The 27,635-nt window shown below is 41.4% G+C and overlaps 1 protein-coding gene across 2 annotated transcripts in view; it reads left to right on the top strand.

Annotated features, from left to right (window-relative positions):
- LOC142303216 (protocadherin-10-like) overlaps positions 1-19,881 on the top strand; it is a 204,737-nt gene extending 184,856 nt beyond the window's left edge. For both annotated transcript variants that reach the window (XM_075344428.1, XM_075344427.1), the window contains exon 4: positions 18,560-19,881. In XM_075344428.1, coding sequence (XP_075200543.1) covers positions 18,560-18,816 — 257 coding nt within the window. In that variant the 3' untranslated portion in view covers positions 18,817-19,881. The remainder of the gene's footprint in view (positions 1-18,559) is intronic.
- The last annotated feature ends 7,754 nt before the right edge of the window (positions 19,882-27,635 follow it).

Genomic DNA, 27,635 nt, shown 5'->3' with positions numbered 1-27,635 from the left:
GAACATGTAAGAGATTACAGTAGAGTTATAAATAGTGACTTACAGCTGACGTTATTTCTGATGTACCCACAGCTCCTCTATACAAAATATAATAGGCTAATGGAGCCGCTAAACATAATATTATACCACCAGAGTGCCCTTATACACAGTATGATGAAACCACAGCTCCCCTATACAAAGTATAATGAGCTCATGGAACCGCTGTACATATTATAATACCCTCAAAGTGTCCCTATACGTAGTATAATGGGCCCTCTGCTCCCCTATATCCAGTATATTGGGTCCACAGCTCACCTAAAACACTATAATGACCCCACAGTAGTTCACATACTATACAATTACCACCACACTGTATAATGACTCCCATTGACGCAACCACATTGTATAATTGTCCCCACAGTGTATAATTGCACCCACACTGTATAGTAGCCCCAAAAGTGGCCTCCACACATTTTAAAAGCCCCACATTAGCTCCCGCACTGTACAGTCATATGAAAAAGTTTGGGCACCCCTATTAATGTAAACCTTTTTTCTTTATAACAATTTGGGTTTTTGCAACAGCTATTTCAGTTTCATATATCTAATAACTGATGGACAGAGTAATATTTCTGGATTGAAATGAGGTTTATTGTACTAACAGAAAATGTGCAATCCGCATTTAAACAAAATTTGACCGGTGCAAAAGTATGGGCACCCTTATCAATTTCTTGATTTGAACACTCCTAACTACTTTTTACTGACTTACTAAAGCACTAAATTGGTTTTGTACCCTCATTGAGCTTTGAACTTCATAGGCAGATGTATCAAATCATGAGAAAATGTATTTAAGGTGGCCACTTGCAAGTTGTTCTCCTATTTGAATCTCCTATGAAGAGTAGCATCATGGGCTCCTCAAAACAACTCTCAAATGATCTGAAAACAAAGATTATTCAACATAGTTGTTCAGGGGAAGGATACAAAAAGTTGTCTCAGAGATTTAAACTGTCAGTTTCCACTGTGAGGAACATAGTAAGGAAATGGAAGAACACAGGTACAGTTCTTGTTAAGCCCAGAAGTGTCAGGCCAAGAAAAATATCAGAAAGGCTGAGAAGAAGAATGGTGAGAACAGTCAAGGACAATCCACAGACCACCTCCAAAGACCTGCAGCATCATCTTGCTGCAGATGGTGTCAATGTGCATCGGTCAACAATACAGCGCACTTTGCACAAGGAGAAGCTGTATGGGAGAGTGATGCGAAAGAAGCGGTTTCTGCAAGCATGCCACAAACAGAGTCATCTGAGGTATGCAAAAGCACATTTGGACAAGCCAGTTACATTTTGGAAGAAGGTCCTGTGGACTGATGAAACAAAAATTGAGTTGTTTGGTCATACAAAAAGGCGTTATGCATGGAGGCAAAAAAACACGGCATTCCAAGAAAAGCACTTGCTACCCACAGTAAAATTTGGTGGAGGTTCCATCATGCTTTGGGGCTGTGTGGCCAATGCCGGCATCGGGAATCTTGTTAAAGTTGAGGGTCGCATGGATTCAACTTAGTATCAGCAGATTCTTGACAATAATATGCAAGAATCAGTGACGAAGTTGAAGTTACGCAGGGGATGGATATTTCAGCAAGACAATGATCCAAAACACCGCTCCAAATCTACTCAGGCATTCATGCAGAGGAACAATTACAATGTTCTGGAATGGCCATCCCAGTCCCCAGACCTGAATATCATTGAACATCTGTGGGATGATTTTAAGCGGCTGTCCATGCTCAGCGACCATCAAACTTAACTGAACTGGAATTGTTTTGTAAACAGGAATGGTCAAATATACCTTCATCCAGGATACAGGAACTCATTAAAAGCTACAGGAAGCGACTAGAGGCTGTTATTTTTGCAAAAGGAGGATCTACAAAATATTAATGTCACTTTTATGTTGAGGTGTCCATACTTTTGCACCAGTCAAATTTTGTTTAAATGCAGATTGCACATTTTCTGTTAGTACAATAAACCTCATTTCAATCCAGAAATATAACTCAGTCCATCAGTTATTAGATGTATGAAACTGAAATAGCTGTTGCAAAAACCCAAATTGTTATAAAGAAAAAAGGTTAACATTAATAGGGGTGCCCAAACTTTTTCATATGACTGTATAATGGACCCTACACTGTATTATGGTTCCCATAAGTTACATAGTTACATAGTTACTTAGGTTGAAAAAAGACCTAGGTCTATCTAGTTCAACCTTCCTCCACCAATTATACATTTTGTCCAATGTTGTTTTTTAAAAGTCGTTATAGTATCTGCCATTACTACCTGTTGTGGTCGGCATTCCACAGTCTGACTACTCTAACTGTAAAGAACTCTTTCCTATTTAGCTGCCAGAATAGCCCAGAAACTTTATAATGGTCCTCACATTAGCTCCCACATTGAATAAAGGCCCTTACAATGTATAATGGCCCCCAAACTGTTCAATGGCCCCTACAGTAGTCTCCACAATATATGATGGCCGCCACGTTAGCTTCCGCACTGTATAATGGCCCCCACATTTTATGGAGGACACAACACTGTATAAGGGCTACCCATTGTAGTCCCTACAGTGCATAAGGGTCCCCTGTACTTTGTAATGGCACCACAGTCACACCACACATTCTAAATAAAATAAAAAACATTATATACTCATTACTTAGCTAATCCAGGACCCTGATGAGTTCTCTGGCAAAGTGCGGGTAAACCAATGCGCTGTCACGGTGAAGGAACTCTGTCGTCCTACACATGCAGCGCATCACCGTGCAGTTTCATAGAGCGCGGCAGGGAGATCATGTCTCCGATCTTAGCTACGTATGCCAAAATAATAAAATGTGGCAGTAACTCCGGGCGGGGGACCGCACCCTCTGTCCCCTCCCCCCGGTAACTACGTTTCTGCCTCGTACAGCCAACTATTTATTCCTACAGTTTGCAACATTTACTATACGCAAAATATCTTAGTAGCTAAATTCTAAGACGAAAAAACAGTTTGTTCCCTTCCGTTCCAGGGCGACTGTCATCTAATGCAATTATCAACTGATCAAACCGTATTCCCTGTCCTGCAATCTTGTGACTGTAAATTGCCAGTTGCTCATTTATGGCTATTTGTGGAATCCAGAATCACATACTCAAAATCAGAATGTGCCTGGTGCTTTATAAAGAAAATACCGAGCCCGGTAAGGTGCTAATCCCACAGCTCTCGCCTTAGGGGAAATGATCACTGTAGCTGTAGCTTTCCATTTACAGATTATCTGTTACTGTAGAGATGGGACTCGGCACTAAATTGTACATTACGGATATCTTATTTACAGCGCTAAAATGAATAATTTAAATACTTTTATAAAATATTTTTACACATTATTATATTTGATGGATCTTTACTTTCAGAATAGATGTGGCACAGGAATGGCTTTTATAATGCAAGAAAATTATAGAGCGGAGAGTTGGGGCAACGAGGAAAAAACGTAAATCTAAAATACGGTAAATCACAACAATGCAAATATACTGCACAGAAATAAAAACGATAGTAGTAATAATATGTATAATAATATTTCCATAATATATTGCTATGTTCTTTATAGCCATGTGTAATAAATGGGCTGCCTGCCGTACATTGTGGTCTCTGGGAAGCCCTTTCCCCTTAATTACATCTCTTAATCTGCTCTGGGATTTGGAAGCCACACATATTTACTGACAACAATGAAGGTTTATTCATTTAATGGACATTCTGTCCTATAAAATGCTCATTTATTCCAAGACAATCCATCAGAAAATCCCAGATGCAATTGGTTAACCCATGTGAGCAAAAAAATATAAATTATACAAACATTATATTCTAATACTTTAATTATGTTAAAAGGAATCTGTCAGCAGGATTTCTCACCACAGCAAAGACAACATCAACTGTACGTGGCCAATCCATTCTTCCGCCACTGAGAAATCAGCATTCAAATTGATCTAACTCCTCTGTCACTCCAGCTCTATTCTTCATCCAATGCCGCTTACTCCTGCCTGACTCACAGTCACTATGCCTTATGACTTTGGGCAAAGAAGCTGTCAAGTCAAGCAGGAGAAGGCAGTACTGGGTGAGGAATAGAGATGGTGTGACAGAGGTTTCAGATCTACTGCCTTCTTCGCATTGATATTCGAATGCTGATTTCTCAGTAATGGAGGAGTGGACTGGCCATGTAAAGGTATTGTTGGACTTATCTTTGAAAGAGCTACATGTCCATATAAATACTTTGGGGGGTGAAATCCCGCTGTATTAATGCAGTATTAATATGGCAGGGCAGAGATTCATCTTCTAGAAGACACAGTTAAAGGGAATGTGTCACAATTATTTTTCCAACGTATTATTGTTTTCAATGTTGTTTTAAAAAGAATAAAAATAAGACTTTATTTATTTTTTTAATTTATTTTTCCAGCCTTTGGGGTCTGCCATTTGTGTTTGCTTATCTGTAAGGGTCAGTGCATAACACTAAGGCGGGCTTTGCACATTACGACATCGCAAGCCGATGCTGCGATGTCGAGTGCGATAGTCCCCGCCCCCGTCGTACGTGCGATATCTTGTGATTGCTGGCGTAGCGAACATTGTCGCTACGCCAGCTTCACATGCACTCACCTGTCCTGCGACGTCGCTCTGGCCGGCGATCCACCTCCTTACTAAGGGGGCGGGCCGTGTGACGTCACAGCGACGTCACACGGCAGGTGGCCAATAGCAGCGGAGGGGTGGAGATGAGCAGGATGTAAACATCCCGCCCACCTCCTTCCTTCTCATAGCAGCCGGGACGCAGGTAAGGAGATGTTCCTCGCTCCTGCGGCTTCATACACAGCGATGTGTGCTGCCGCAGGAACGAGGAACAACATTGTACCTGTCGCTGCACCGGCATTATGGAAATGTCGGAGACTACACCGATGATACGATAACGACACTTTTGCGCTCGTTCATCGTATCAAAAAGGTTTTACACACTACGACATCGCAAGTGACGCCGGATGTGCGTCACTTTCGATTTGACCCCAGCGACATCGCACGTGTGATGTCGCAACATGCAAAGCCGCCCTTACAGCATATATTGCATACAATGGGCATAGGACACCGACCCTATCTCCTACACTGTGGCAGCACTGCATATGTTCCTGGGCAGGCACAGTTCACATTAGAAGGCAAACCTGCTGCCATTTTTTTTTACATCCCAGTGCTGTTCAGAGCTCCATTTAACCTCTGGGCACCAGGACCTGTAAGTAGAAGCAATATTCAGAGCACCAGTTTCTGCCTATACAGTTCTTAGCCTTTGCAGAGAGGGTTCTATGGGCTGTGGTGGTAGATTTGTGGCGGTCTGCACAATCTGTGGGTAGTGGCAGTGAGTAGATCCACCCAGAGTTTGGTAATTAGTATATGGGGACCGCAGCGGCCCACAGACTAGATGGAGTGCAGGGTCTCATCAACATGTGAGGTGCAACAAAATGACACTGCAATGTGGTTTCAAATGTTACCCTCACTGGTGTACGCAGACAGAAAAGGACCCCAGTGGAAGAACGATATATGGGCCCTTTGCAGCCACATAGTTCATCATGTTACACAATTCCACCTACTTTAGAGGTTGCCATGGCCACTCTTACCTCTTCGGCCCATGTACGACTGCACAGGTTGCACCAATGATATGTCCGCCCATGGTTACCCTTAGGGGTACTTTGCATGCTGCGACATCGCAGGCCGATGCTGCGATGCCGAGCGCGATAGTACCCGCCCCCGTCGCAGCAGCGATTTCCTTGTGATAGCTGCTGTAACGAACATTTTAGCTACGGCAGCTTCACATGGACTCACCTGTCCTGCGACCGTCGCTCTGGCCGGCGACCCGCCTCCTTGTTAAGGGGGCGGGTCGTGCGGCGTCATAGTGACGTCACACTTCAGGCGGCCAATCGGAGCGGAGGGGCGGAGATGAGTGGGATGTAAACATCCCGCCCATCTCCTTCCTTCCGCATATCCTACGGAAGCCGCAGTGACGCCGGTAGGAGATGTTCCTCGCTCCTGCGGCTTCACACACAGCGATGTGTGCTGCCGCAGGAGCGAGGAACGACATCGGACTGTCGCGTCAGCGTAATCATGGATTGGAGGGTGACATCTCCCCTTTAGGCCCTCACACTTATTAGACTGATATTGGCCAAACTCACCAATATCTGCGGAATCGTCCGGCAGTCCAGTGTGTATGGGCACTTTGTAACTTTCCTTCCATAGATGATGTCAAAAGACAGCAAGGTTGGCAACTTGACTTTCTATTTTCCATAGGCGACTTCTCAAAAAAATCACGGACAGACAATATTTTTTACGAACACGTTGGAAAACCAAAATAAATTCAGTATGACTACAAGTAATTTATGTCGCAGCCCATAGTTCTCTTATGAAGACTCTTGCTGTATTCACTGTCAACTATAAAGTAATGATAATTACAGTCAAAATAATCTGTATAAGTTTCACAGTCATCATAAAGGGAACCTGTCACCAGATTTTATCCTTATGTGCTGTGGCCAGTGAACTCTTATATACTGCTCTCTAGTATATAAGAGCCCAGGTCCTCTGTGGAACATAAGAAAGACCTTTATTAGGGTATGTGCGCACGTTGCTTTTTACCTGCTTTTTACCTGCTTTTTTGCTGCTTTTTCTTCTGCGCTGTTTAATGCCAAAATGGATGTGTTCTTCTATTCAAGCAAAGTCTATGGGAATTTGGGTTTCTTGTTCACACTATGTTGTTCAAAATGCTGCCTTTTTGTGGCAGAACTTTGGTCAAAAACTCAGCTTTGCAGTGCAAAACCCAAATGGCAAAAACAATTGACATGTTGCTTCTTTGAAAAGCTGAGTTTTTGACCAAAGTTCTGCCACAAAAAGGCAGCATTTTGAACAACATAGTGTGAACAAGAAACCCAAATTCCCATAGACTTTGCTTGAATAGAAGAACACATCCATTTTGGCATTAAACAGCGCAGAAGAAAAAGCAGCAAAAAAGCAGGTAAAAAGCAGGTAAAAAGCAACGTGCGCACATACCCTTATACTCACCTAGAGAGCCGTCTGCTCCAATGAGTGTCGCTGCTCTCGATCCAGTGCCTCTTACATCTTTTGCGATCAAAGCCCTCCTTCTCAACCGTGTGTTGATGATGCGCTCTACATCATTCACACAGAGGTTGCCATTGCGCTCTTGCGCATGCACACTTTGATCTGCCATGCTGAGGGCACAGCAATGTACTGTAATGCACAGGCACAAGGAAGGGTCAAAGAACACCTGAGCATGCGCAGTACAATACTTTGCTCTTCCCTCAGCCATGCTTTTCAAAGTGTGCATGCGCAGGACCACAATGGAGGCCTTAGTGTGAATGATGTAGAATATATCATACACATGGGGCTGGGAAGGAGGATGGCATTGAACTAGATGGAGGAGGCACCGGACCAAGAACAGCGACATCCATTAGACCGGACCGCCCTCTAGGTGAGTATAACAAAGGTCTTTTCTAGTGGCCTGGGCATTTATATACAGTATTCTAGAATGCCATATATAAGGGCTCACTGGTGGTGGCCGCAGCTTATGAGGGACAAATCTGGTGACACCTTGCCTTTAAACTTTTTTTTCCCATCATGGAAAAAGGGTCCCTATTTTTGCAGACTGCAGAATTTCTAGACAGTTGGCGCTTCGCAGAATTTTATAATATTGCCTGGGTGCGCCGGGTGGTGATGCCGGCCCTGCCACAAGTGACCCCCATTTTGGAAAGTACACCCCTCAAGGAATTTATCTAGCCACAGGTGCCTTACAGAATTTTTAAATATTGGACCGTGAAAATCAAAAATTACATTTTTTCACCAAAAATGTTGTTTTAACCTAAATTTTTCATTTTCACAAGGATAACAAAAGAAAGTGGAGCACATCATTTGTTATGCAATTTCATTTGTCATAACAGTACACGGATACCCCATATGTGGTCAGAATCACTTGTTTTGGCGTACGGCAGGATTCAAAAGGGAAGGAGCGCATCTCGAGTTTTGGAATGCAAAATTGACTGGCATAGATTGTAAATGTCACATTTGCAGAGCCAAGGTTAGAAAACAGCAGAAACCCCCCAAAAGTTACCCCATTTTGGAAACTACTCCCCTCAAGGAATTTAGCTAGTGGTGTGTTGAGCATCTTGAGCCCATCGGTGCTTCCCAGAATATTGGGCCATGAAAATTAAATATGTTTTTTTTCAATGAAAACGATGCTGAAGGTACAATTTTTTCATTTTTACATGGGTAACAGGAGATATTGGGGAAGAAATGTGTGGTCCATTTTCTCCTGAGTACAGAAATATCCCATATGGGGTATTGACCCATATGGCACAGTGCAAAGCACAGAAGGGAAGGAGCGCCATATTGGAGACAAATTTGGCTGGAATGGCTGAAGGGTACTATGTCACATTGGCAGAGCCTTTGAGGTGCCAGAGTAGCAGAGAACCCCCCCCCCCCAATAAGTGACCCCATTTGACACGCTACACCTCTTAATGAAATCATCTAGCAGTGCAGTGAGCATATTAACCTCCCACATGTTTCATAAAATGTTATATATTTGAGTGGTGAAGAAAAATTAATACATTTTTTACCATTAGCCCCAGATTTTACATTTTCACAAGGGGAAATAGATAAAATTGTGCATAATTATTGCAGAATTTCTTGCGTACGTGACAATGCCACTATATAACTTTACAGTATCGATTGGCCACACAGCAAAACTCAGGATGGAAGGAGCACCATTTTACTTTTGGAGCGCAGTTTCTAAGAATAGTTTGTGGATTCCATATACACAACCCATAAGTGCCAAAAAAGCAAAAGCCTCCTTCAAGTGACCCCAGTTTGGATATTACACTACATCTACTGTTGTAATGATGATTTTGACTCCATGGGTGTTTTACTGACATAGGCTGCAATAGATGTTGAAAAAACAAAAAGCCAGCACCAAATGTGCACTTCAGCACTAAACATTCCAAACTGTACTTATTATAAAAAAATTTTGAGATTTTTGGCAAAAAATTGCAATTTCTTGAGCTGCCTCGCCACGTCACGGCAAATCTCATTAGAGGCAGTCCTACACTAAAATATTTTTATAAAATGTGCCATACGGCCTCACATATGAATAGTAGAACTGCTCTCAGCAGCACTCACCTGGTCTATTTCAATCCCGTACCCATGACTGAGTCATGGCTGTGGGCGGGACAGGTCCAAGCAAATGCTGCATGAAGTATATAGCCTGTGGACAAAGCCTGATGACTCAATGTGAACAGTCACCAACCGCCAAAATCTAGACAGATGGAATACATCCCAAATTGGGGTGCATAGCAAGGTGGAGGTCACCCACCGACCAATTCAATGAAGAAAAAACAAAAAGCCAGCACCAAATGTGCACTTCAGCACTAAACATTCCAAACTGTACTTATTATAAAAAATTTTTGAGATTTTTGGCAAAAAATTGCAATTTCTTGAGCTGCCTCGCCACGTCACGGCAAATCTCATTAGAGGCAGTCCTACACTAAAATATTTTTATAAAATGTGCCATACGGCCTCACATATGAATAGTAGAACTGCTCTCAGCAGCACTCACCTGGTCTATTTCAATCCCGTACCCATGACTGAGTCATGGCTGTGGGCGGGACAGGTCCAAGCAAATGCTGCATGAAGTATATAGCCTGTGGACAAAGCCTGATGACTCAATGTGAACAGTCACCAACCGCCAAAATCTAGACAGATGGAATACATCCCAAATTGGGGTGCATAGCAAGGTGGAGGTCACCCACCGACCAATTCAATGAAGAAAAAACAAAAAGCCAGCACCAAATGTGCACTTCAGCACTAAACATTCCAAACTGTACTTATTATAAAAAATTTTTGAGATTTTTGGCAAAAAAATTGCAATTTCTTGAGCTGCCTCGCCACGTCACGGCAAATCTCATTAGAGGCAGTCCTACACTAAAATATTTTTATAAAATGTGCCATACGGCCTCACATATGAATAGTAGAACTGCTCTCAGCAGCACTCACCTGGTCTATTTCAATCCCGTACCCATGACTGAGTCATGGCTGTGGGCGGGACAGGTCCAAGCAAATGCTGCATGAAGTATATAGCCTGTGGACAAAGCCTGATGACTCAATGTGAACAGTCACCAACCGCCAAAATCTAGACAGATGGAATACATCCCAAATTGGGGTGCATAGCAAGGTGGAGGTCACCCACCGACCAATTCAATGAAGAAAAAACAAAAAGCCAGCACCAAATGTGCACTTCAGCACTAAACATTCCAAACTGTACTTATTATAAAAAATTTTTGAGATTTTTGGCAAAAAATTGCAATTTCTTGAGCTGCCTCGCCACGTCACGGCAAATCTCATTAGAGGCAGTCCTACACTAAAATATTTTTATAAAATGTGCCATACGGCCTCACATATGAATAGTAGAACTGCTCTCAGCAGCACTCACCTGGTCTATTTCAATCCCGTACCCATGACTGAGTCATGGCTGTGGGCGGGACAGGTCCAAGCAAATGCTGCATGAAGTATATAGCCTGTGGACAAAGCCTGATGACTCAATGTGAACAGTCACCAACCGCCAAAATCTAGACAGATGGAATACATCCCAAATTGGGGTGCATAGCAAGGTGGAGGTCACCCACCGACCAATTCAATGAAGAAAAAACAAAAAGCCAGCACCAAATGTGCACTTCAGCACTAAACATTCCAAACTGTACTTATTATAAAAAATTTTTGAGATTTTTGGCAAAAAATTGCAATTTCTTGAGCTGCCTCGCCACGTCACGGCAAATCTCATTAGAGGCAGTCCTACACTAAAATATTTTTATAAAATGTGCCATACGGCCTCACATATGAATAGTAGAACTGCTCTCAGCAGCACTCACCTGGTCTATTTCAATCCCGTACCCATGACTGAGTCATGGCTGTGGGCGGGACAGGTCCAAGCAAATGCTGCATGAAGTATATAGCCTGTGGACAAAGCCTGATGACTCAATGTGAACAGTCACCAACCGCCAAAATCTAGACAGATGGAATACATCCCAAATTGGGGTGCATAGCAAGGTGGAGGTCACCCACCGACCAATTCAATGAAGAAAAAACAAAAAGCCAGCACCAAATGTGCACTTCAGCACTAAACATTCCAAACTGTACTTATTATAAAAAATTTTTGAGATTTTTGGCAAAAAATTGCAATTTCTTGAGCTGCCTCGCCACGTCACGGCAAATCTCATTAGAGGCAGTCCTACACTAAAATATTTTTATAAAATGTGCCATACGGCCTCACATATGAATAGTAGAACTGCTCTCAGCAGCACTCACCTGGTCTATTTCAATCCCGTACCCATGACTGAGTCATGGCTGTGGGCGGGACAGGTCCAAGCAAATGCTGCATGAAGTATATAGCCTGTGGACAAAGCCTGATGACTCAATGTGAACAGTCACCAACCGCCAAAATCTAGACAGATGGAATACATCCCAAATTGGGGTGCATAGCAAGGTGGAGGTCACCCACCGACCAATTCAATGAAGAAAAAACAAAAAGCCAGCACCAAATGTGCACTTCAGCACTAAACATTCCAAACTGTACTTATTATAAAAAATTTTTGAGATTTTTGGCAAAAAATTGCAATTTCTTGAGCTGCCTCGCCACGTCACGGCAAATCTCATTAGAGGCAGTCCTACACTAAAATATTTTTATAAAATGTGCCATACGGCCTCACATATGAATAGTAGAACTGCTCTCAGCAGCACTCACCTGGTCTATTTCAATCCCGTACCCATGACTGAGTCATGGCTGTGGGCGGGACAGGTCCAAGCAAATGCTGCATGAAGTATATAGCCTGTGGACAAAGCCTGATGACTCAATGTGAACAGTCACCAACCGCCAAAATCTAGACAGATGGAATACATCCCAAATTGGGGTGCATAGCAAGGTGGAGGTCACCCACCGACCAATTCAATGAAGAAAAAACAAAAAGCCAGCACCAAATGTGCACTTCAGCACTAAACATTCCAAACTGTACTTATTATAAAAATTTTTTGAGATTTTTGGCAAAAAATTGCAATTTCTTGAGCTGCCTCGCCACGTCACGGCAAATCTCATTAGAGGCAGTCCTACACTAAAATATTTTTATAAAATGTGCCATACGGCCTCACATATGAATAGTAGAACTGCTCTCAGCAGCACTCACCTGGTCTATTTCAATCCCGTACCCATGACTGAGTCATGGCTGTGGGCGGGACAGGTCCAAGCAAATGCTGCATGAAGTATATAGCCTGTGGACAAAGCCTGATGACTCAATGTGAACAGTCACCAACCGCCAAAATCTAGACAGATGGAATACATCCCAAATTGGGGTGCATAGCAAGGTGGAGGTCACCCACCGACCAATTCAATGAAGAAAAAACAAAAAGCCAGCACCAAATGTGCACTTCAGCACTAAACATTCCAAACTGTACTTATTATAAAAAATTTTTGAGATTTTTGGCAAAAAATTGCAATTTCTTGAGCTGCCTCGCCACGTCACGGCAAATCTCATTAGAGGCAGTCCTACACTAAAATATTTTTATAAAATGTGCCATACGGCCTCACATATGAATAGTAGAACTGCTCTCAGCAGCACTCACCTGGTCTATTTCAATCCCGTACCCATGACTGAGTCATGGCTGTGGGCGGGACAGGTCCAAGCAAATGCTGCATGAAGTATATAGCCTGTGGACAAAGCCTGATGACTCAATGTGAACAGTCACCAACCGCCAAAATCTAGACAGATGGAATACATCCCAAATTGGGGTGCATAGCAAGGTGGAGGTCACCCACCGACCAATTCAATGAAGAAAAAACAAAAAGCCAGCACCAAATGTGCACTTCAGCACTAAACATTCCAAACTGTACTTATTATAAAAAATTTTTGAGATTTTTGGCAAAAAATTGCAATTTCTTGAGCTGCCTCGCCACGTCACGGCAAATCTCATTAGAGGCAGTCCTACACTAAAATATTTTTATAAAATGTGCCATACGGCCTCACATATGAATAGTAGAACTGCTCTCAGCAGCACTCACCTGGTCTATTTCAATCCCGTACCCATGACTGAGTCATGGCTGTGGGCGGGACAGGTCCAAGCAAATGCTGCATGAAGTATATAGCCTGTGGACAAAGCCTGATGACTCAATGTGAACAGTCACCAACCGCCAAAATCTAGACAGATGGAATACATCCCAAATTGGGGTGCATAGCAAGGTGGAGGTCACCCACCGACCAATTCAATGAAGAAAAAACAAAAAGCCAGCACCAAATGTGCACTTCAGCACTAAACATTCCAAACTGTACTTATTATAAAAAATTTTTGAGATTTTTGGCAAAAAATTGCAATTTCTTGAGCTGCCTCGCCACGTCACGGCAAATCTCATTAGAGGCAGTCCTACACTAAAATATTTTTATAAAATGTGCCATACGGCCTCACATATGAATAGTAGAACTGCTCTCAGCAGCACTCACCTGGTCTATTTCAATCCCGTACCCATGACTGAGTCATGGCTGTGGGCGGGACAGGTCCAAGCAAATGCTGCATGAAGTATATAGCCTGTGGACAAAGCCTGATGACTCAATGTGAACAGTCACCAACCGCCAAAATCTAGACAGATGGAATACATCCCAAATTGGGGTGCATAGCAAGGTGGAGGTCACCCACCGACCAATTCAATGAAGAAAAAACAAAAAGCCAGCACCAAATGTGCACTTCAGCACTAAACATTCCAAACTGTACTTATTATAAAAATTTTTTGAGATTTTTGGCAAAAAATTGCAATTTCTTGAGCTGCCTCGCCACGTCACGGCAAATCTCATTAGAGGCAGTCCTACACTAAAATATTTTTATAAAATGTGCCATACGGCCTCACATATGAATAGTAGAACTGCTCTCAGCAGCACTCACCTGGTCTATTTCAATCCCGTACCCATGACTGAGTCATGGCTGTGGGCGGGACAGGTCCAAGCAAATGCTGCATGAAGTATATAGCCTGTGGACAAAGCCTGATGACTCAATGTGAACAGTCACCAACCGCCAAAATCTAGACAGATGGAATACATCCCAAATTGGGGTGCATAGCAAGGTGGAGGTCACCCACCGACCAATTCAATGAAGAAAAAACAAAAAGCCAGCACCAAATGTGCACTTCAGCACTAAACATTCCAAACTGTACTTATTATAAAAAATTTTTGAGATTTTTGGCAAAAAATTGCAATTTCTTGAGCTGCCTCGCCACGTCACGGCAAATCTCATTAGAGGCAGTCCTACACTAAAATATTTGATGCCTTAGTGCACATTGGTGCTGGCTCTTTGTTGTTTCTTTGTTGAATTGGTCGGTGGTTGACCTCCACCTCGCTATGCACCCCAATTTGGGATGTATTCCATCTGTATAGATTTTGGCGTTTGGTGACTGTTCACATTGGGTCATCAGGCTTTGTCCACAGGCTATATATATACTTCATGCAGCATTTGCTTGGACCTGTCCCGCCCACAGCCATGACTCAGTCATGGGTACGGGACTGCAATAGACCAGGTGAGTGCTGCTGAGAGCAGTTCTGCTATTTATATGTGAGGCCGCATGGCACATTTTATAAAAATATTTTAGTGTAGGACTGCTTCAAATGAGATTTGCCGTGACGTGGCGAAGCAGCTCAAGAAATTGCAATTTTTTGCCAAAAATCTCAAAAAAAATTTTTATAATGCAGTTTGGAATATTTGATGCCTTAGTGCACATTGGTGCTGGCTCTTTGTTGTTTCTTTGTTGAATTGGTCGGTGGTTGACCTCCACCTCGCTATGCACTCCAATTTGGGATGTATTCCATCTGTATAGATTTTGGCGTTTGGTGACTGTTCACATTGGGTCATCAGGCTTTGTCCACAGGCTATATATATACTTCATGCAGCATTTGCTTGGACCTGTCCCGCCCACAGCCATGACTCAGTCATGGGTACGGGACTGCAATAGACCAGGTGAGTGCTGCTGAGAGCAGTTCTGCTATTTATATGTGAGGCCGCATGGCACATTTTATAAAAATATTTTAGTGTAGGACTGCTTCAAATGAGATTTGCCGTGACGTGGCGAAGCAGCTCAAGAAATTGCAATTTTTTGCCAAAAATCTCAAAAAAAATTTTTATAATGCAGTTTGGAATATTTGATGCCTTAGTGCACATTGGTGCTGGCTCTTTGTTGTTTCTTTGTTGAATTGGTCGGTGGTTGACCTCCACCTCGCTATGCACCCCAATTTGGGATGTATTCCATCTGTATAGATTTTTGCGTTTGGTGACTGTTCACATTGGGTCATCAGGCTTTGTCCACAGGCTATATATATACTTCATGCAGCATTTGCTTGGACCTGTCCCGCCCACAGCCATGACTCAGTCATGGGTACGGGACTGCAATAGACCAGGTGAGTGCTGCTGAGAGCAGTTCTGCTATTTATATGTGAGGCCGCATGGCACATTTTATAAAAATATTTTAGTGTAGGACTGCTTCAAATGAGATTTGCCGTGACGTGGCGAAGCAGCTCAAGAAATTGCAATTTTTTGCCAAAAATCTCAAAAAAAATTTTTATAATGCAGTTTGGAATATTTGATGCCTTAGTGCACATTGGTGCTGGCTCTTTGTTGTTTCTTTGTTGAATTGGTCGGTGGTTGACCTCCACCTCGCTATGCACCCCAATTTGGGATGTATTCCATCTGTATAGATTTTGGCGTTTGGTGACTGTTCACATTGGGTCATCAGGCTTTGTCCACAGGCTATATATATACTTCATGCAGCATTTGCTTGGACCTGTCCCGCCCACAGCCATGACTCAGTCATGGGTACGGGACTGCAATAGACCAGGTGAGTGCTGCTGAGAGCAGTTCTGCTATTTATATGTGAGGCCGCATGGCACATTTTATAAAAATATTTTAGTGTAGGACTGCTTCAAATGAGATTTGCCGTGACGTGGCGAAGCAGCTCAAGAAATTGCAATTTTTTGCCAAAAATCTCAAAAAAATTTTTTATAATGCAGTTTGGAATATTTGATGCCTTAGTGCACATTGGTGCTGGCTCTTTGTTGTTTCTTTGCAATAGATGTTGTAGAGTGAAAATGGAAATCTACCATTGTAATGCCGGTACATTGTGCCACGCTTGAGCCAAGTTTGAGCCTCTGGAGACCTGTGTCCCTTAAATTAAGTGGGCACTCCTCAGTAAAGTAATGCCAAATATATCGATACTACAGTAACTGCTGTTTAGGCACACTGTGGGGCTCATAACTGAGGGGACATTTGGATTTGAAAGTGCAGACTTCACTGGATTTCTTTTTTGTACAAGGAGCCATAGCGCTTTCCCAGAGCCTTTGTGCTACCAGTAATTTGAAAGCCCCCTAATATTTCTGTTAACAGATGATGACCCTGAGTGGGGACTTGTTTTTTTGTGGGTTGAGTAGAAGCTATTATTGGTGGCATTTTGGGGTACAGAAGATTTTGGATCAGTTCACACTTATCCTGTGCTCTATGCTGAGCACTTACATTGGGTTTCCATCTATATCTACAAAACATGTGATTCAGATGAATCACTCAACAGATCCATTCACTAATGAAGGAGCAGAAATACTCTGGATGCTGTGCGGCTTCTGTTCAGCAGTGTCTAGCTTTTAAGATGTGCACAAAAGTTGTGGCTGAGTGCAATTTTAAGCATGCCTAAAAAGAAGGGCATGGCCAGATCATAGGGCAAAGAAAGTCCAAGGTGACTCCATATTCCTCATTAGAGTCAATGTTCCTTTGGGGGTTCTGTCTGAATCATGTTTTTGAGAGATTTACAAAAAAAACCCTGGTGTAAGTGGTCAGCGTAGAGCACAGGATAAATGTAAGCCACGCCATGCTGTGGTCTCTGGGAAGCCAAATGAAAATCTCAACAGCAGGTCAAGAATTTTTTTATTCATTTTTTACGCCATTTACCGTGCAGTATAAGTGATTAGAGATATTTATTCTTCGGGTCAGTGTGATTGCAGTGATACCAGTATTATATTTATGTGTAGCTACCATCGCACACTTAAAATACTTTATTATACACTAAACATTTTTTGCATCACCTTCTTTTGCGGGACAAGATGACGTTTTCCACTCTACCATTTTTAAACAGATTCGTCTTTTTGATCATATTTTATTCCACTTTTATTTAGGAGGTATAATGAAAAAGCATCCTTTCTTGCCACTTTTTTTTGTTACAGTGTTCACTATAGGGGTTAAATAGTGTGTCAGTTTTATAGATCATTCTGGATGCTGCAATACCAAATATGTGTACTTTATTAGTTTAATTTTGTTTATACATAAATATTTGTATTTATAAATGTAATTTTTTCTTTATTTTCATTATTTTTGCAATTTTTGTCTTAACTATTTTTTTTTTACTTAATCCCTCTATGAGACTTAAACTTTTATTCTTCTGATCACTCGTCTCATGCATTGCAATAGACATATACTGTGATACATAGGACCTGTCAGATTACACTGCCTGTTAGACCCTGCTTATCCCTGGGTCTAACAGGCCACCATACTTGGCACACCAAGAGGTCATTGTTTGACCTCCAGGTGCCATGACAACCATCGGCTTCCCGTGGTGTTATTGCAGGGGTGCCGATGGGGGTGAGAGAGGGAGCCGCCTCTCTCACAACCTTCTAGATGTAACGATCATTATCGATCACGGAGTCTGAAGGATTAATTAGCCAGGGTTGGTGCTGCCAACATTCCTGGCTGTTACCGCAGTAGCTTGGCTGTTAACTGAGCTGAGCTCTGGCAGTGATCAAGAGGGAAGTGGTGGTATTTTAGCACCTCCCAAATGATCATGACTGACCGATTACAGTGATCTGAGACTGGGGACCGCTGAAATGGGTCCCTTGATTTCTGGCTGTGCCGGTCAGCTGTCATAGACTGCTATCGGCATGGAGCTGTCACTGTGTGTTTTTTCACACATGACAGTTTTAATCCATGACGGACATAGCACATCATAGTGCGGGAACTGACACCTGCTCATGACGTGCTATATGGAATACCAAACGTATTTCACGCGTTCAACTTTTCTGGATGAAAATCAGACCAATTTATGATACACAGATGTGAGCAAACCCTCATCAAAAACATAGGATCGCTTGGCCGAACATTCTTGTGTTTGAGGGATTTTGGAGAGCTAGCTGTTGTCAGAACGATTGACTGAACAGTCTTCTGCTGAAAGATATCTATTGTGGATCGGGGGGTTTTAAGTTTCCTATTTAATGACTTTCGGCACATTTCTTGAAAATCATAGATAATTTAGATAATTGATAACTTATTTTGTATAACTGCATTTATTTTATTTTTTTATTTTGCAATAAATACACATTACAGTCTTACAGTTATCATAAAAAAAGAACAGGTTGAACATATAAATTGCCACCTCATTCCCAAAATGGAACATATTACGGCCACTAACCTGACATATTTTCTCTGTTCTGCAGACATAAAGAAGACGCCTCCGTCATCAAATGGCGTATGGAGCCCCAAGTACGGCGTACCATTTCAGCAACATGTTCCAGCGCTGGACTATCAACACAATGTATATATTCCGGGGACACCTACGCTTCTGGCCAACAAGCAAGGACATTATTTAGAGCACGAGGAAAAAAACAGTTTTTCCACTTTCGGAAAAAAGCGGAAAATGACATCTTGTTGTGATGTACATGATGATATGATCATCAACAATGATCTAAAATGAACAAAGGGGTCTGGTGTGTAGGCATCAACCACAAAAGACAGAGGACCGAAGCCACAAATCTGAGCAGACTGGAACCTCAGCAGTTAAACTGTGTCATTACTATGTAAAGAACACTGTCTCAACTCACCTACCTGACGTCTGTTTGTGTGTGATAATTCTGGCAAACACAATTTGTGACAGGTCCCGATCAATAAGGTGCAACGGGACAAGGAGATCTAAAATTAATCTGTAACACTTGAAATGAAAGTGCACTCGGAGAGGTAATGAAGGCGCAAAATATACGTACACAAAGACAATGAAAATAAATGACAGTGAAGCTGTGTGTTGAGTAAATGGACAGGATGCAATTTCATTTGGTAAAACAGATTCAATGTGGGTGAGAATGAAAGTCGCTTGTGTGTAAAAAGCAATTTTCTCTATCTGCAGTCAAGCGAAAGACTTCCTTGAGGACTGGAGTGAATAAGAGGACATCCTTTCTGAAATGTCATTTTGAGTTTCAGCCTTTGGCGATTTCCATTTAGTGACAGTTCTGTCTTTCATTGTTATTATGTGAATGTACACAGTGGATATATACATTTTTTATTTTTTTTATTTTGCCGGACCGGTATGTTTGCGAGTGTTGTATAAACGGAAGAGCGTGTGTTGAAGTCATATCCTATAGGGTATAATCAGCGATATCCATTCATTGTCACCACATATGAAAGATTAAAATACGTGTAAATATATGTATATGCTATTTTTCAACTACCAATTGTATTAAAGAGTGCTGGACTCACTTTGGTGGTTTATATTATTATGCAAAAAAATGAGTATTTTTTTTAATACAGAGCTTATCTCCTGGGAGAATGTGGAGCGAAGGACTGAAATAAATTGAAATAAAAAGGTCAGCATAGTAATTGGACAGTTAAATACATGTGATATTTTGTGCCCGTACATTTTGTCATCTGAAATCAATTCACGGTTTTAATCAGCTTTTTTAAAAGCTGAAAAATATTCCTTTCTTACAATGTGAAGAGCGACTGTCAATAAAGTTAATACGTCTCTGAAGGCTACACTTACCGAGAATGGAGTGGTGTTTGGCTTTCTTGTAGAAGAAGGAGACCGAAGCTTCTTTTTGCAGCCAATTTAATATATTAAAGTATATCTCAACCTTTTATCATCATGTTGTTAGGTTCCAAATCCTAAGTGAATTATTTTTTTAATGTAATTTTATAGCAGTTAGAATTTCAGTTTTCCTGATAAAAAGCTCCAAATACCCTGCATAGACATAGATTTCTAGGATAACACGTTGACGTCTTGTGCTCGAGAGAGTTTACTGAATTGGCCAAGAATTCTTAGGCCGGCTTTGCACACTACAACATCGCAAGTGCGATGTCGGTGGGGTCAAATCGAAAGTGACGCACATCCGGCGTCACTTGTGATGTCGCAGTGTGTAAAACCTTTTTGATACGATGAACGAACACAAAAGTGTCGTTATCGTATCATCGGTGTAGTCTCCGACATTTCCATAATGCCGGTGCAGCGACAGGTACGATGTTGTTCCTCGTTCCTGTGGCAGCACACATCGCTGTGTGTAAAGCCACAGGAGTGAGGAACATCAGCTTACCTGCGTCCCGGCTGCTATGAGAAGGAAGGAGGTGGGTGGGATGTTTACATCCTGCTCATCTCTGCTCCTTCGTTGCTATTGGCCGCCTGCCGTGTGACGTCGCTGTGACGCCGCACGGCCCGCCCCCTTAGGAAGGAGGCGGTTTGCCGGCCAGAGCAACGTCGCAGGACAGGTGACTGCATGTGAAGCTGCCATAGCGATAATGTTCGCTACGGCAGCTATCACAAGATATCGCATGTACGACGGGGGCGGGGACTATCGCACTCGATATCGCAGCATCGGCATGCGATGTCGTAATGTGCAAAGCCCGCCTTAGGCAATTTGAGCTAAATTCTGATGTTAAAGTCTTGCCCCAAATATATTGTGTTTTACACTTTTTGGGGAAGACTATTAAAGGCGGAATAGGAGAAGGTGTAGCTAATCAGAGGCCTAGCTTAAATGAACCACATTGTGCCAATATTTGATGCAAAAAATCTATCAAAAGTAAGACAATTAAAAGATTGTGTTAGGTTAGATAACAATATAGAGATGCATTATATTTATTATTTGGGAAAACTTGCTACAAATGGAGGAATAGGAAAAGGTGTAGCTCAGCAGGAAGAGGCATAGCTTAACCCTAGAACGCATACCTGGGTCCTCGCAGGCCTGCTAGATTACTTGTTTTCTATTGTAGATTTCTATGGTTGCGCATTCTAGGGTTAACACTAGAAGTCCCAGAGAGGGGTCATTTAACATTTCTACCTTTGGAACCCAGAGACAGGTCAAAGACCTGAAGGAATTTAGCTAACATCCTATAATCACCGTCTTTTGTTCTATAATTAAGGCCATTACTGTCGCACCACAGGAGGTTGTTGTTTTCCATTGAGTTTAGCCATTTAGTTTCTAGTTAGTTCTATTCAGTTTGGACTAAAGGTACCGTCACACTAAGCGACAGTCCAGCGATCCCACCAGCAACCTGACCTGGCAGGGATCACTGGAGCGTCGCTACACGGGTTGCTGGTGAGCTGTCAAACAGGCAGATCTCACCAGCAACCAGTGACCAGCCCCCAGCCAGCAGCGACGCGTGGAAGCGATGCTGCGCTTGGTAACTAAGGTAAATATTGGGTAACCAACCTGATATTTACCTTGGTTACCAGCGCACACCGCTTAGCGCTGGCTCCCTGCACTCCTAGCCAGAGTACACATCGGGTTAATTAACCGATGTGTAGTCTGGCTATGTGTGCAGGGAGCAGGGAGCCGGCACTGACAGTGTGAGAGCGGCGGATGCTGGTAACGAAGGTAAATATCGGGTAACCAAGGAAAGGGCTTCTTGGTTACCCGATATTTACATTAGTTACCAGCGTCCGCAGAAGCCGGCTCCCTGCTCACTGCACATTCAGTTGTTGCTCTCTTGCTGTCACACACAGCGATATGTGCTTCACAGCGGGAGAGCAACAACTAAAAAATGGTCCAGGACATTCAGCAACAACCAGCGACCTCACAGCAGGGGCCAGGTTGTTGCTGGATGTCCCACACAGCAACATCGCTAGCAACATCGCTGTTGCATCACAAAAGTCGTGCCTCAGCAGTGATGTTGCTTAGTGAGACATGGCCTTTAGGGTCATTTGACCCTCTTTTGGGATTTCAGGTGGGGGCTCGAAATTTCTGGGACTTCTAGTGTTAAATGCCCCACATTGTGCCAATATTTGATGCAAAAAAAATCTATCAAAAGTAAGACAATTGAAATATGGTGTTAGGTTAGAGAAAAATATAGAAATGTATCATATTTATTATTTGGGAAATTTGATACAAAAGGGGAATAGTAAAAGGTGTAGCTAAGCAGTAAGAGGCATGGCTTAAATGCACCACATTGTGCCACTATTTGATGCAAAAAAATCTATTAAAAGTAAAAAGTAAATTAAAAGATTGCGTTAGGTTAGAAAAAATATAGAGATGTACCATATTTATTATTTAGGAAACTTGCTACACAAGGCAGAATAGGAAAAGGTGTAGCTAAGCAGGATGAGGCATGGCTTAAATGCTCAACATTGTGCCAAAATTTTATGCGAAAAATCTATCAAAAGTAAGAGAATTGAAATGTGCTGTTAGGTTAGACAAAACATATAGAGATGCGCCATATTTATTATTGGGGAAACTTGTTAAAAAAGGGAGAATAGGAAAAGGTGTAGCTCAGCAGGAAGGCTTAAATGCACAACATTGTGCCAATATTTAATGCAAAAAATCAAAAAATCAAAAAATATAGAGCTGTACAAAACAAAACAATTAAAAGATTGTGCTAGGTTAGAAAAAATTACAGCGATGTACCATATTGACTTGTAAACCTTGCTACAAAAGGGGGAGCAGTAAAAAGTGTAGCTAAGAAGGAAGAGGCATGGCATCAATGGACCACGTGCCAATATTTGCTGCACAAAAAAATCTATCAAAAGTAAGACAATTAAAAGATTGTGTTACGTTACAATAAAAATATAGAAATGCACAATATTTATTATTTGGAAACCTTGCTACTAAAGGGGAATAGGAAAAGGTGTAGCTAAGCAGAATGAGGCATGGCTTAAATGCACCACATTATGCCAATATTTACTGCAAAAAATCTATCAAAAATAAGACAATTAAAACATTCTGTTTAGTTAGAAAAAAATATAGAGCTGTACAATATTTATTACTTGTTAAACTTGCTACAAAAGTGGGATAGGAAAAGGTGTAGCTAAGCAGAATGAGGCATGGCTTAAATGCACCACATTGTGCCAATATTTACTGCAAAAAATCTATCAAAAATAAGACAATTGAAATATGGTGTTAGGTTAGAAAAAATATAGAAATGTACCATATTTATTATTTGGGAAATTTGCTACAAAAGGGAATAGGAAAATGTGTAGCTAAGAGGAAGGGGCATGGCTTAAATGCACCACATTGTGCCACTATTTGATGCAAAAAAAATCTATCAAAAGTAAGACAATTAAAAGATTGCGTTAGGTTAAAAACAATATAGAAATGTACCATATTTATTATTTGGGAAACTTGCTACACAAGGCAGAATAGGAAAAGGTGTAGCTAAGCAGGATGAGGCATGGCTTAAGTGCAGCACATTGTGGCAATATTCGATGCAAAAAATATATCAAAAGTAGGACAATTGAAATTTGCTGTTAGGTTAGACAAAAATATAGAAATGCACCATGTTTATTACTTGGGAAACTCGTTACAAAAGGGGAATAGGAAAAGGTGTAGTTAAGCAGGAGGAGGCAAGGCTTAAATGCCTGACATTGTGGCAAAATTTGTTGCAAAAAAAAAAAATCAAAAGTAAAACAATTAAAAGATTGTGCTAGATTAGAATGTACCATATTGATTATTTGTAAAACTTGCTAAAAAAGCGGGAGCAGGAAAAAGTGTAGCTAAGAAGGAAGAGGCATGGCTTAACACCAGAACTACTGAGGTAGTCATTTTGACTACTTTGCACTATGTATTTCTATATAGGTGTCACGGGTTCAGTAGTTCTAGTGTTAAATGGACCACGTGCCACTATTTGCTGCAAAAAAAATTCTATCAAAGATAAGACAATTAAAAGATTGTGTAAGGTTAGAATAAAAATATAGAAATGCACCATTTTTATTATTTGGAAAACTTGCTACAAAAGGGGACTAGGAAAAGGTGTAGCTAAGCAGGATAAGACATAGCTTAAATGCCCCACATTGTGCCAATATTTGACGCAAAAAATCTATGAAAAGTAACACAATTAAAATATTGTGTTAGGTTGGAAAAAATATAGAAATGCGCCATATTTATTATCCAGCACAAGCCACTGGGATTAATTTGATTTTTCAAGACTAGTTTCAAGCTGTCTACATTTCTAACAGTGTTAATAAAGCTACCCCACTGTTTTAATTATAGAACTCAGTGTAAACAATACTGTTTTTCTCTTTCCCAGTAGCGCCAACAGGTAGTCAGAATGTTGTTTTCTCCTCTCCATGGTGATTTTCCATTTTTGCTATTTTGTCTTTTCTTCTCCTTCAATCCAAGAGTTATATTTTTTTATGTTTATGCATTTTGCTGGATGAGTTTTGAATAACTATTAATTTTATCATGCAATGTAATGAAAAATGGGAAAAATAATTCCAACTATGGTGAAGATGCAAAAAAAAAAGCGCAACTCCACATTGTTTTTTTGGGTTTTGTTTTTTAGGTGTTCATTATTTAGTTAAATTAATTCGGCAATATGATCATTCAGGTCAGTATGACTGTGGAGATACAAAATTGCAACTTTTTTTATTCATTAAAAAAATTTGCTTATGTCTCCATTTACATTTTACATTTTTTGGCTGATGGGGCGGAGTTCAGGCTTGTTTTTTTAAGTAACAATTTGATATTTTTATTGATAGCAGTTTGGGGTAGGCACAGTATTTTCACTGCTTCTTCAATGCATCTTTTGCATTGTTGTGGGGGCCGAAAAAACACAATTTCAGCATTTTGGGTTTTTTTCATTATGGCTTTTACTGAATAGGTTCATTCATTTGATATATGATATATTGAACTATTTTAATTTTAATTCTACATGTGTATTTTTATTTCTTTATTTCTAATGAAGGATAAAAAGGGGTTATTTAAACTTTTAGACTTCTTTTAGATTTTTAAAAATATATTTTTTAAAATTCGTACTTTTTATATTAGTCGTCCTAGAATGCATATTAAAATACTGCCGAATAACACAGACATCATCTCCTGGGAAAGATGCGGTCTCAGCTGCTGAGCCTGCATCAAAGATAGGGAGTTGAAATGTGTACCAGCACGTCCAATGTCAGTAAGGGGTTAAAGGAGTTCCCTGGCAAAAGAATTTTACAACAGCTCAAAATGGTACACAAAAATAAACTCACCTTACTGATGCCCCACCACTACTGACAGGCTGTTACACAATTGGATTGTTCGGCGGTCACAGTGACGTCGCTGACAAGGTACAGTTAGGTCCAGAAATATTTGGACAGTGACACAAGTTTTGTTATTTTAGCTGTTTACAAAAACATGTTCAGAAATACAATTATATATATAATATGGGCTGAAAGTGCACACTCCCAGCAGCAATATGAGAGTTTTCACATCCAAATCGGAGAAAGGGTTTAGGAATCATAGCTCTGTAATGCATAGCCTCCTCTTTTTCAAGGGTCCAAAAGTAATTGGACAAGGGACTCTAAGGGCTGCAATTAACTCTGAAGGCGTCTCCCTCATTAACCTGTAATCAATGAAGTAGTTAAAAGGTCTGGGGTTGATTACAGGTGTGTGGTTTTGCATTTGGAAGCTGTTGCTGTGACCAGACAACATGCGGTCTAAGGAACTCTCAATTGAGGTGAAGCAGAACATCCTGAGGCTGAAAAAAAAGAAAAAATCCATCAGAGAGATAGCAGACATGCTTGGAGTAGCAAAATCAACAGTCGGGTACATTCTGAGAAAAAAGGAATTGACTGGTGAGCTTGGGAACTCAAAAAGGCCTGGGCGTCCACGGATGACAACAGTGGTGGATGATCGCCGCATACTTTCCTTGGTGAAGAAGAACCCGTTCACAACATCAACTGAAGTCCAGAACACTCTCAGTGAAGTAGGTGTATCTGTCTCTAAGTCAACAGTAAAGAGAAGACTCCATGAAAGTAAATACAAAGGGTTCACATCTAGATGCAAACCATTCATCAATTCCAAAAATAGACAGGCCAGAGTTAAATTTGCTGAAAAACACCTCATGAAGCCAGCTCAGTTCTGGAAAAGTATTCTATGGACAGATGAGACAAAGATCAACCTGTACCAGAATGATGGGAAGAAAAAAGTTTGGAGAAGAAAGGGAACGGCACATGATCCAAGGCACACCACATCCTCTGTAAAACATGGTGGAGGCAACGTGATGGCATGGGCATGCATGGCTTTCAATGGCACTGGGTCACTTGTGTTTATTGATGACATAACAGCAGACAAGAGTAGCCGGATGAATTCTGAAGTGTACCGGGATATACTTTCAGCCCAGATTCAGCCAAATGCCGCAAAGTTGATCGGACGGCGCTTCATAGTACAGATGGACAATGACCCCAAGCATACAGCCAAAGCTACCCAGGAGTTCATGAGTGCAAAAAAGTGGAACATTCTGCAATGGCCAAGTCAATCACCAGATCTTAACCCAATTGAGCATGCATTTCACTTGCTCAAATCCAGACTTAAGACGGAAAGACCCACAAACAAGCAAGACCTGAAGGCTGCGGCTGTAAAGGCCTGGCAAAGCATTAAGAAGGAGGAAACCCAGCGTTTGGTGATGTCCATGGGTTCCAGACTTAAGGCAGTGATTGCCTCCAAAAGATTCGCAACAAAATATTGAAAATAAAAATATTTTGTTTGGGTTTGGTTTATTTGTCCAATTACTTTTGACCTCCTAAAATGTGGAGTGTTTGTAAAGAAATGTGTACAATTCCTACAATTTCTGTCAGATATTTTTGTTCAAACCTTCAAATTAAACGTTACAATCTGCACTTGAATTCTGTTGTAGAGGTTTCATTTCAAATCCAATGTGGTGGCATGCAGAGCCCAACTCGCGAAAATTGTGTCACTGTCCAAATATTTGTGGACCTAACTGTATGTACGTGTGATACTGCCGTAGCGATAATGTTTTCTACAGCAGCGAGCACCAAATGTCGCACAAACGACGGGGGCGGGTGCTATCGCGCTCGACATCGCTAGCAATCACTAGCAATGTCGCAGCGTTTAAAGCCTCCTTAACACACAGCCCAGCAAATATTAACTCTTGCTAGCCTGCCTATTAGTCTGTGGGTCGACACCTTAGTCTGCCTGCACTGATCACAGATATCAGAGAGGTTAGCAGGCAGAGTGCCAAAATCTGTAGTCTCCACAGATCCTGATGCCGCCGTGACAGTTGGCGATGTTTGTAAAAACCTCCCTGTTCCAACAGTTTTCCCCGACTGTACTTCCTGTATGGAAATGCTACAGCCAGTCACTGGCCACGGTCACATTTAGCTTAGTAACTCTGCCACTATGCACGGTATTTGGAGTTCAGTATCAGACACATAGAGCTTCGAATAGATGCATTGAACAATTAATTGGTACAGGAGTTTGAAACTATTAAGAGTAAAAATAATGTATTGGAAGGTGGACAATCCCTTTAAGAACTATGTTATAGTGATCACCTGTATAAGCTGAATTAATTGTAAGTGACTGCAGTGTCATTAATGCC

The sequence above is a fragment of the Anomaloglossus baeobatrachus genome, chromosome 4, assembly GCF_048569485.1.
Source record: "Anomaloglossus baeobatrachus isolate aAnoBae1 chromosome 4, aAnoBae1.hap1, whole genome shotgun sequence".
Lineage (NCBI taxonomy): Eukaryota > Metazoa > Chordata > Amphibia > Anura > Aromobatidae > Anomaloglossus > Anomaloglossus baeobatrachus.
This window is presented reverse-complemented; position numbering and strand designations above follow the sequence as displayed.